Source organism: Lutzomyia longipalpis, chromosome 2 (genome assembly GCF_024334085.1).
Source record: "Lutzomyia longipalpis isolate SR_M1_2022 chromosome 2, ASM2433408v1".
In the NCBI taxonomy this organism is placed as follows: Eukaryota; Metazoa; Arthropoda; class Insecta; order Diptera; family Psychodidae; genus Lutzomyia; species Lutzomyia longipalpis.
This window is the reverse complement of record NC_074708.1, coordinates 10,982,220-10,994,526: the sequence shown is the minus strand read 5'-3', so window position 1 is coordinate 10,994,526 and position 12,307 is coordinate 10,982,220. Positions and strand designations below refer to the sequence as shown.

Here is a 12,307-nt window from a genome sequence, read left to right as displayed (position 1 = left end):
AAGAAGACGTTTTCACTACGAAATATTCTCTGAGTTTATCCAGTGAATAAATATTGCGATAAAATGATCGAATGCGATCGCAAAAGAGGATTAAATTCAATCAAGTAGAATTTATTTAACTATATACCTACTTATAAACTAAAAAATAGTTTTAGTTAATTTAAACTCACCACTACGGGTCCATCGGGTCCTGAACTGGAAACAGTTGCTCCGAACCATTGAAAAGACTTTGTATCCACTCTATCATTTTGTTCATTTCTCTGGGGCCCTGAATTTCGACACGGTTGAGGGGAAATAGAGAGAGAGAGAGAGAGAAAAAAAAAAGAATGAGTTAGTTTCCAAAATAAATAATTAGTACAATTTATCATATATAATCAAATAGAGAGACACATAATAGCAACCAACAGTTTTGTGAGACATCAATGGCATTATATTAAATAAGAGGAGATGAATAACAAAGATGAAGATTTTTCATAATAATAAATATGAGGTGGAAGAGGCGAGTGTGTGGTTTTTTACAAAATACTTCTATAATGATTGATTTTTCCACCAAAAGCATGAAGATGCTCAATCTACGGAAATTTATTGTGCTCACATCTTTTCCGACTCATTGACAAAAACACCAACACACAACAAAATATTATGTGAATGAATGAGAAATCACATTATGAATGATTGTTGTGATAATTTTGGTGCACTGTTGCTTGAACAAATCATGATTCGTTTTTTTTTTCTTCTTGATTTTAGCTTGATGATCTCTATTGAATTTCTCATAACAATGACAGCTTTTTCTGATTAGAAAATAGGTACATAATAAATGCTTTGATGCGTTACACACAGGTAAATGGGGAAATGCGAGTGTAATCTAAGAACAAAAAAATGGCACGACCAATAGAACCCACCTTTAAGTGTTAGAAAACACTTGTTCAGACCTATGCAACAATAATATAATTTATGGGATTTAATTTAAAAAATTAATCATCATAAATACCATTTATATACGAATGATATACATTAATCCAATGTTATTAACTTGCTATAACGATTGCATTTAGACAATAATTCTCCTCTCGAAACATAATTCATCGTGAGCATGTGCCCTGTATTACCACACATGTAAAAAGCAATGCGTTTTGTTGCCAATAAAAGAATAATTTCTCCGCGGCAAAATTTTCCCATAGTCGCGAATAAATTTATAGTAGAAAACATAAAATATATCGTATCCCTATTGCAAATTTTATTTAATGTTTTTTTTTTTTACCAGCCTGTCGTGTCCCTCAGAAGACCACGATGTTGCATATTGAGAAATAAATAAAGAATTGGACAGTGGATGGCGTACAAGACGCAAAAAAGGGAGGAAAACAAAAAAATATCATTGAATCCCATTGAGATGGATATTTAAATGCATTTTACTTTAAAAGGAGCGTATAAAACGGGATTATGAATTTATACAATAAGTAATTTTATATTGCAAAAGTGTCTCTCCTTCTCACCCTCAAGCCTCACTGTGTCCCTTTGCAAGGGCCCAATGTCGTCGTATCATGCAGGTTAGCCAAGAAGTTTATAGCCTTTGGCATTATAAATTTTGCATTATTGCTCTTTAAATTGTGAATTTTCCCTGTTTTGTGTCGTTAAATTGAATGAAAATGTGAATTTCAGTAATTTTTTTTAAAGTATTTTTAGGGGTGTATAAGGTTGATTTTTGAGGCAACCCAATTTACCCCTCAACCTAGTTAGAATTTTTAGCACAACTTACTCATGTTTTAAGTTAGAGCCATGAAAATTCTCACACACATTCCTTGGGCAATTTGAAGAACAATCGGTCAATTGCTTTTTATAAATTAATTTTAACTTAAAAATTAAGTCTAATGAATTAACCCTTTTCCATCAATCTCCCAATGTTCTTAGAATTGTTTTAAAAGAATCTCTTAATGAAAGGCCGAAAACTTTGTGACAAACCCACCATAAGGTACCGCAGTGCACAAAACGATCCTCACCAAATGGCAAATAATAATAACAATAAAAGAAGGTAGAATCTTTCAATTCTATTCTAAATTTCTCTGTCTCGCGTGTTTGTTTCTGCGATTTTCTTATACCCCTCAACAACCATATAATCTTTTATACATTTCTTTTTCTGCCAACATATCGAATACTTTGTCGCGCTGTCGTTTTCCCCATATAGATATGTATGCGGGGAGACGATATGTGTGTGCCAAGCGAAGAATTGACTTGAGAAAAGTACAAAATATACACAAAACCTCATGGAAATATTGCTGGTGAGGAGTGGAAAAAAGAACAAGTTATGCTAATATAATTTGGACAGTACATTGATTTGTTGAATAAGGTGAATCACACAGGATTTTTTTTTCTTATGCTGCCCCCCTTTTTTGTTCTTATTCACCTCACACAGCACAATGGCAAATACAATAATCTTCAATTTTAATGTCCCGATAAAACCATACAGATAATATTTCAACAGAATGATCAATTCATCTCTTTTCGGATTGCCCATGGGCACGAGTTTCTCCAGCATATCCAGAATTTATTGATTTACAAGCATTTTTGGGTGTTTCGTATTGAGTTTTTTTTTCTTTTTCATTGTAAAATATTTCTTCCTTTTTGGGGAATTCAGTGAGATTACCTTAAAAATTCTTTAATATTTAAGATTTGAGATCTTTGCAAAAAAAAATCTTAACTTGTAACCTGTAATATTTTATTTTATTACAGACACCTGTTCATTGTCATACTTATCAATTAAGCGTAGGCTTGTAGTAAAAAAAAATCCCATGAAAATTTCTATTTTTGTAAATTCATCCCACTAACCGATTTTCATCACTCTCTTAAAGCATCTGTTTTATATCATCTCTGAGGAATTGATTGCAAATCACTTGACCAAAACTGCGGAAGTCTTTTGGGAAGAAATTCCTCATTTTCCCCTCCAAAAAAAAAATACTCCCACTTGAAAATGTCGCGCCTCTTGTGAAACCGATATATGAGTTATTTGTTTTAAATTTCTGCCTCTTTGGTATTTTCTCTCGTGAACCATGTCACATTGGAAATCTCAGCATATAAGCATATTTTTCCATACATATTCCTTTTGTCAACTCAAGAGCAAGATTTACAGAAAAAAATGTACATACCATTGTTATCTCCGTGTAAAGTTACAAAAGATGTAAAACAGAAGCTAAGTCAATCACGTAATACTAATCTTTCTCTCTCTGTCTTTGGGGGCTTTAAAGCAAGAGAAAATCACCCAATGCATTGATAAAATGTACTCGAGATGATTGAAGAAAATTCCCGAGAGATTGTATATAAAGTGTATCAATTATTAACTTCATTTATAATGCATTAAAACTTTAATAAGTCACTTGAGTTGATGTCTTTTTGCTCTACAAAGTTCTTATGTAATTTTGCACTTACGGTTTCAATTGTCGCATACACTAAGGTTTCGTATAGTATATAGTCGTGCGGTTTGCATAGTCAAGGACGCTTCACTAAATTGACGGATATGATGTCAATAACAATTTTTTTAACGAGAATAAGATACAAAAGAAACTCATTTCTGTAAAAATTTGAAAAATATGTTCTCAATTTCTCCTTTCCCTTGTAAGCTTCGTAGTGGGAAGCTAAAAGGCTTCAAAAAGCTGCGAGAATATACTGTGTAGTCTCACTGTAAAGTTACGTTTGAATGGCAAAAGAATTGAAATAATTATTTCTAGTGTATAACAAACATTATGCGTTCGTGGTGGCGTTCTCGACATTTTATTCTAGGCGGCATTTTTGTCGGCCCACAAATTAATATGTTTATTTTAACGGTATGAGAGACATGTTGGAAATACATATTAATTTATACAAATTGATTGAATTTGGGTAGCATGTGTTTGAGTCTTTTATTTCGATGGTGTTGAAAATGCAAAAGAGTAGCTTTGTGGAGATATAAAGAGATATATAAATATCTTTGAATTTATATATGCTGAAAAATACCCCAAAGGCTCTCGATTTGCAACACTCTTACGTATTGAAAAAAAAAGCAACACTTGACTATATACATATTATAATCCATTTTGGTGTTCCATGGACGTGAGAGACGAAGAGAAGGGGTTACTTCATGTCTCACCATGCAACACATCCAATAAATCACATTGTTGAAGTTTTTAAAGTCATTCTTCATTAAGCATCCTATCAAATGCTATTAATACGACTTTTCATCATTTTCTCCGGTAGGTAAATAATAAAATTCAACAAAAAAAAGAATGAATACGAAAATAGAGAAATGAAATCATGTGAGTAAACACCGGAGCGAGGCATATAAGAAATATTTGCATACACACATTAATTTCTTGCGAGTTTTTCCTCTCATACATCACAAAACTCATACATACAGTGGGTGGCACAAGTTCGAAAACGATCGTTTTTTATGATGCCATTTTCTCAGCGTGTTTACTTGTAAATGCATAAATTTAATGAGAGAAACAAGATTTTGAATCAATAAAACTTTTGAGAGAAAAAAAATGAATGAATAGAGTACGTGTTTAGTTTATTTTAATAGAATATAGAATAAAGTTTAATCCTTGAAAGGAAAATCCAGGAAAGACAATATTTCTTCCTGAAGTTGAGCGTTCTAAAATAAGAACATCGACTGTATACTTTTAAAATTTATTCTTAATTATTAAATTAAGGTTGTTTTATTTTAAATAAATTCTTTCAAAAGATTCTATAGATCTGTCGATTAAGTTGCGATTTTATATATTTTCATACTTTGAGGATTATTTGACGCAATTCAAGCCTTAAGTCCTTAATCTATAAAAAGCATTAAAGGGTTTATTGTGATTTAATTTTAAAGTCTTCACAAGATCATTGACTCTGTAAAAGATTAGCTGGAAATGGGCAGATAACAACACATTTCTCAAATATCCAATCTTTTGAGACTTTTACCACTCAGGTGAGCTCATGTAAGCAATTAGATTCATTATTAAATAATTCTCTATGTTTATTTAAAAATTATTCAAAAGAACCCACGCAGAATTACCCATTTAGGTTCTGCTTACAAATTTTTGCACACAAGTGTATCGGTGATGGCATTTCCTCTCTTTCCTTGTATTTGTTAAATTTTGTTAACTTTGAAAAATATTTTGCGGTGTGACATGAATTTTTTTTATTCTTTCTTGTACGAGCCCATGGACATAAAAGAGACACAGAGGCATAGTAGGAGGGAGAGAGAGAGAAGGAAAAAGAAGAGAAAAAACCTCAATTCACCATAACTCTTATAGTAATCTTGTAGGTGGCTATTTTAATGGGTTTTCAGTCTTTATGAATGGGTGTCGTTCTTCTCGTCAATATACCACGGCGACGGAGAAGGAGATGGAGTAGCGAGAAAACGTATGAGCAATAAGAGAAAATTACCATTTCGGTCGAATGGGATTATTTGGCAGTGACTATCAGAGGCGAGATCACATTTGTAGACTGCTCCACCTTTAACAACTTCAGGTTGAATAGCGGATGTGTCCGCTTGGGGGGCACCCACGATTATCCTGCAAAAGAGAAGAAGGAAAAAAAGATCATTTAAATTACACATGTTGACCATTTGAGGGTCGTAGAAAGCATCTATGGGGGATTTAGTGGGTGGGCTGCATCCCTTCACGGGAGAATCTGGGATTTTTTCAACAAATGGCCCAATCTTTTTGTCATAATTCTCCCATATGTCCATCGGTTGTGCGGTGTGCCAAGAGAGAGGCAACATGTGATTTTTAAAGGCCACTCTCATGTAAATTTTCATCTGTTTTACATTATATACTGTATAGTCGAAAAGCAATGCGTTCACAGCCACCACTCCCGTCCACCTCCTCAACGGAGCCGCCGCAATTCTCATGAATTTGTGTTCAGAGTCTCAAGATGAAAAAAAAAAGATTGAATTGGTCAAAAATTTGTCTTATGTGTGATGATATTTTTCCACATTGATTTCGCTCATCAGTCGATTTTCTTTCGCTGTGTGCACAATTCTTTTACGATTATATGATTTTATGTTTCCCCACTTTTCTCCCGCGCTCCATCAACTAGATATTATTGTATATAACATGGTGAGATCTCTCGCTCTCTCGCGCGCTCTCTTCTCATACACTTTCAGGCGCACTATATATAAAAATAAAATTGTATATAATAAAGAGACACAAGCACTCATATCGTATAAGAATTAGAGATCCATTGGCGCTGTTTTTCTCAGATTCTTACATTGATCTCAACTAGCTTCTGTTGCCTTTTCAAAATGCACACATCATTGCTGAGGGCAGCCTACACGTTTAAAAAAATTGTAGTGCGAGGGGTTTGTCACCAAATAAACATAATGTACATTTTGCTGGAATAATATTTTTCTACCACACTCAATGGAGCACTCCACAAGTCATCTTAAATTACAATTTCTGCTTATTTGGATAAATTATGCGTGTATGGGCACTGATTGGGGACTCTGCATGTTGCCTTGGCCTCCAAAATTCGTACATACATAATGTAAGGCATGGTGCGAGAAACTTTTGGGCTGATAAAATGGAGATTATTCGTCTGCAAATATGTAGCTGGAAAGCCCAAAGATTATTTTGCAAAAGGAACGATGATTTACACTACCCGTAAAAAGTTTCTGAGTGAGTAAAAATTAGGGATTTTTCTCATGTAATACATTTAATTTATCTAAAATGATGGCTGTGTCTACCAGTTCTAAAAAATGTATATCTTCACCATCTGAAACTGGCAGATTTTTCAAGATCGATTTAAGGGTTTTTTTTGGCAGCCATTTTGGTAAATTAATGAGATTTTTTTAAACTACAACCTCTTGTAAAACATAATTTATTCCTCTTTTCAAATCCAGAGTGACAAACAGTTAATACTATTTTAAAATACAAAAAATCCCATTTTCGTCTCTTCCGGAAACTTTTTACGGGCAGTGTACTTTAGTTGAATAAATTCAAGATTGATAAAACATGGAAAACCATGCAATAATTTGAGCATAATTCGTAATCATTGTAACTTGTGAATAATACCCCACATATTTTTAGAAATTGACGAATTTCGAGAATATTTCAATCATTTTTTGTATAACAAAAACTTGAAGATTTCATATTTTTTTTCCCTTTGGCAACGTAATATTAAAATTCTCATGCTATTTCTTTCTCGATCAATTTGCAAAAGTAATAATTTTTCGAACCAGTTCTTATGTATCAAAATCTGTACCATCTGAAATCTCTGTATTTTGCATTTCAAAATTTAAGGTTTTACCAAAAAACAAACAGTTGCTCTGTGAAATGGAAACATTTTGTGGAGGAACAAGTTCACAAAATTAATTCATATTTCATTACTGCAATCGAAAGTCTTATAAATTACAGTATTTATATGCATTTCAAGAGCAGTGCGCTTGGACCTTTTAGGAAGAAAGTACTTGATCACTTCATGAGGGAAAAATTGAAGGTAAGAAAAAATCCCACCCAAAACCTGTAATCAAAATGCATCTCCTTTTATGTAAAGTCGCGTATATTTTTGTTGTCTTTATTCTAAATCAACGCACGGCGAGAGAGAACCCCTGAAATTACACGGATTTCGTAATAAAGATCATTTTGATCTCTTTTATTATTTATTTACCTTGTGGTTTGTCTCAAATAAATGCACCGTGCTGTCTTAAATCTTCTTATTAATAAGTTTCTGAAGAAAAGAAAGAAAAAACTTTGACGCAGTTTGTGTTTTGTAACAAAACCGTGTGACTAATTTTCATGGTAATTTGAGGCACCAATAGACTGATCGTTCCATATGAAACCCGATCATCTCATAATCTCATATTTCGTACACACTGCTGGTGAAACAAAAAAAAAGTTCATGTACAGCCTTTTCCTTGATGACGTCCCCCTTTTGGAAAAATTATTTTTATAACGTAGAAAATGTAATTCATCGTACTGTGTCACATATTTCTCCCACTCACTGATGGAAGCCAATCGCAGCTCCTCCATGATCAAGTGTGAGATCAAATGCGATCGTCAAATATTTTAGTGTTCAAATATCATTAGTTCTTGGCTCTTTAAGCCCTATTTACTATTGTGTATTTGTTATTCTCCTTAGAGGCATCTCCGCGCGCTGCCATGCGGTGCTTCACCGCTCCACGATCGCACGAGTACAACACGGCATGGGCAATTTATTATTACACAAGACTTCTTGGGGATACGCGATTATATTGGAAAAGCGGAGTGAGAATTGATGGGGATCGCTCCGGCGAGATCGCCTTTCCATAGCATCAAATCCAGAGGCACTCTGGAGACAAACATTACAACAGTAGTAAAGTTTGATATGTTGCGTTTTTTTTTTCACTCTCCTTTTATATATCTCTGCATATTATGTACACCGCATGTTCTTCTCATATAGTGCAACAACACATCATGGTTGTATTGCGCGCGAGATGGAAAAATAACGCAACCAACTGGTTCATCATTTTCGATTAGCGCGCGTCACAAAATATAATCAATGGAATCGCGCATCAGACAATTGGGATGAATTGAATTATGTCCAGCGGTTGTGAATATCAACTGGAAAAAGGAGATATGTATACCCCGAAGGAATATTACAAATCACTTTATATCAATTTGTACGATTAACTGCTTGCATTTTGCGATACATCGCCGTGGTGGTGACTGCAAGAAGAAGGAGAAGACATGATTGTCGATACGCGAGATCGTACTGAAAAGTATTGAAACACATTTCCGAGATTTTGTGGGAAATTACGTGCAGCAGAATATTCTATTAAATTGTTTGTTTGATTTCTTTAAAGTGGAAGCTCTGGGTAGAGCTAAAAACATTTCCTTTCTTTTTTTCGATCCTATAAAAAATTAGGAAATGCCTGTGTGATTGAGCTACCAGGCGTCTCCATTGTAATCTCTATTCGTCGCTTGCATTAGTTCTTATGGTTCTTATTGTAAGAAAAACATCAAGAATTTTTATTGTTTTTAAAATATTCTCTTTAAAATGATCTTTGTTCTTAAGTTAATTTTTATTCTTTTTTATTCTTAAAGTTCTATTTCAAATGTACGCAAATCAAGAGACTAAGATCGAGAAAAGAGTCCAGAATTTTGATCTTAGATCGATATCAGTGATTAATTCGATTAATTTAAGGCGGAGGGGATGATAAAATTGGACCAAAAGTGGATAGATAAAGAAATAATGCTAAGAAATAAAAAAAATAACCCAGAATGCTTCATAAATCTTTTAAAATGTGTCCAGTTGTTGCGAAAAACATAAGTACCAGGCGTCTCCACTGCAATTTACTTGTAAATTTGAATAAATATGGAGGCGCCTGGTAATACTTTAGTGTATTTTCTTTTAATTTTAGCTATTTAAAACATAAAAAATTTATCTGATTGATTATTTGATTGATCTCGATCTTTAACATGAAAACTGCAAGATCGTATTAAGTTTACGAGATATAATTGTTCTAAAGCTACACTGAACTTTGACATCTACTTTCACAGATATTGTAAAAAAGCTAAACATCGCTGGAAAATAGAAGGAGCATTTTTTTAATTAAATTTAATGCAACAGGCAAAATTAATCTACTAAAGCAAATATCGAATAAAGCAAAAAAAAAACTGTAAAATGTTCCCATAATTTTCAGCACAATCTCCAAATTGCAACTCTCCCTTTCTTCGAGTGCGTAGGCATCGTCTTGAGCACGGCTGAATTTTGAGCAACACACAACTGTTTCGTCAGGCATTTTGCCAAGTTAAATTAACAATCTAAAATTAACTTATTGTGAATCAGATCAACCATGCTCATGCGCCTGTCTGTATTACTTTTCCACCCAGAAGCAAAAATATTGTCACACACGTTCTGGACAAAAATTCTGAGGATTTTTCTTCCACCTCACTGGATTAAATTGATGAGGAAGACACCAAGATGATTGTGCAATGAAAGAGGGACGAGAAATTCCACTCCAAATTGCTACAAATTGCCCATCTATTTGTGTCGCTGAGGACTTTTCATTTCAATCTCAACAGATCTCTTTTTTTCTTTTATTTTTTTCACGTCTTCTCTTGATTTCGTGGAACCTCCGCGGTACAGAGTTTAGTAGCTCTGTGAGCTGTGAGTATATATTTTTGTATTTGGAAGATTGCACTTAATCTGGAGTTGTGTTAAAAAATAAACCTTTCTTCCCTTTCGCCCCAATAGTCGGGCTTTTTTTTCACTTCTCATCTTGTCTTCAACATCAGAGATTTCTTCTTCGACGATTTCCAACGTGTTGTGTGTTATTCTCTCATCCCAAGAGAGTTGTATTCTAAATATTAGTTCCCCACCATCTATTTTTGGAGCATCCGCAACTAAATAAATACCTTATTTACTCATCCATACATCACCACATTTATGTACGTGAGCATAAAATTCACTAAAGTTGAGGAAAAAGACATCTTTTACGCACATATGTGCACCACATTGCACATTTTAACAAACCCTCAAGAGGATGTCGCACTAAAGTGATATCCCTTTTCGAGGAAAGGACACCCCAGTGCCGTTGAGACGGGTATGCTGGGAGCGCAATGAAGAGCCCATATATTGAGAAGAAGAAGAAGAAGCAAATTACCATTTCCGCTGAGATTCCTGATGTAGAGCCACACTGAATCCGAACATTGAATCATGATGCCCCTCGTACTTCACATAATTCACTGTGTCCACATTAAAGGCTCCCACGGTGTCCAGGAAGGTGATGTGCAGAAGGAAGTAGGCGCCACACCATGCCAGGAGATTCACAGATCTCCACCACAGTCTCATCATTTTTTTTTCTCTATCCTCTTCTTTCTTAAAAAACTTTTATTTCTCGAATCGTGATGTAATTCTCACCAATTTGCACAATTTTATATATATTTCTTTTTTTCTCCACTCACACAAGAAAAAAATGATCCCACAAGGCACTTCAGATGGTCATATTGTGGCACATGGGGCACAGGATTTGCACAGGATGGCACTCCTCGGGGGACACGAGGGTACCTTAATCCCTGAATGACCGTTTCGCGGGGGAAGTGACTTTAAATCTCTCCCTCTGGGACTCCCACACTCACACGACACAACACTCAGCGCAGATGGATGTCTTCACACGGCCGAGTCATGAGCACAACTGAGCTTTCCTGCGAGAATCGACTCTCAACTCCGCCAGGCAGGGTCTCTCCCGCGTGTCTGTGTGTCTTATTGGAAGCGCGCGCGAGCTGCGACAGTGCGAAACTCACAGATCCGGACATGGTGAGGAAATTGCCATGGGAACACCCTGTGCGGCACGCGTGGAACTGGAGCATGGCTCATTTTCCGCGGATAGCACTCTTGTTGCTGATGCTTCTGGGTGATGCCTTCCAATAGACCAACATGATTGGGATGAATCTGAAAGCTTTCTGGGAGAATCTCCATTTTATTCATGTATAATTTCAGTTATAAAGGCCAAGTTTATCAGTTAAATTTAAATTAAGATTTATTGAATTTAATCGTTGAATCTTATTCTTGAGAAAAAATTCTTTTAGATGCAATATTATGTTGAAGAGAAATTCTAATTCTTGGAAATGATAATGATTTTAATTTGAATCACTCAATGTTACTGAATTATGGATTTGTAATGTAAGAAATTTTATGACTCTCTCAATCAATTTATCAGTAACAGTTGGTTCATGAATGAGAGGTTTTCTAGAATTTTCAGAAATAAATAAATTTCTGCCTGATAACTTCGGTTTATCTAAAGGCTCTAAAGGAAATTGAGAAATTCAGTTTTCGATTCAAGCATTAAATAAGAATGGATATCAATAAGAATTTAATAAATAAGAAAATTGTTTACTAATTGGTAATTTTGGTAATTCAAATGTCCTTTTATTATTATGCCTGTAGTAAGGATTGCTCAAGGGATAACTTATCCAATTTATTGTGTTCTTTAAGTGAAAAGCATGTTTAACATATTTTCTCTTTAAAAAAAATGATAATTTATATGAATTGAATGCTACAAGAAATATTCTTTTTCTCTTAGCCCAAAAGAAGTTTTTTTTAAATGATTATTGATGAATTTAATGTTGACTGACGCTCCTCAAACTCTCCATTACCTATACTTATATTTTTCTTAAACATTTGGACTTTATGTAGCTATTTTTTTTATTGATTCAAGAGAGCCTGAAGATGATAAAATACTATGGTCAAAAAACGTCGCTAGATAACTCAAAAAATGATACCTTTTACCTTCTTACTCACACAGATTCCGTAGTTGAACATTCCTCAACTGACTCCTGAAAGGATTTCTCTGCTTTCTCTGAATTTA

At 34.4% G+C, this 12,307-nt stretch overlaps 2 protein-coding genes across 3 annotated transcripts in view; one reads left to right on the top strand and one right to left on the bottom strand.

Annotated features, from left to right (window-relative positions):
• The window catches only part of LOC129790652 (integrin alpha-PS2), a 36,198-nt gene extending 25,031 nt beyond the window's left edge, over positions 1-11,167 (bottom strand). The window contains exons 1-3 of one of the 2 annotated variants that reach the window (XM_055828258.1): positions 10,604-11,167; positions 5,404-5,531; positions 171-268 (exon numbers count right to left, since the gene is read on the bottom strand). In XM_055828258.1, the coding sequence (XP_055684233.1) occupies positions 171-268; positions 5,404-5,531; positions 10,604-10,794 (417 nt within the window). In that variant the 5' untranslated portion in view covers positions 10,795-11,167. The remainder of the gene's footprint in view (positions 1-170; positions 269-5,403; positions 5,532-10,603) is intronic. The other variant, XM_055828257.1, reaches the window with a different exon arrangement.
• LOC129790699 (transmembrane protease serine 9-like) overlaps positions 1-12,307 on the top strand; it is a 776,474-nt gene that overhangs the window by 384,148 nt on the left and 380,019 nt on the right. The window lies entirely within an intron of this gene.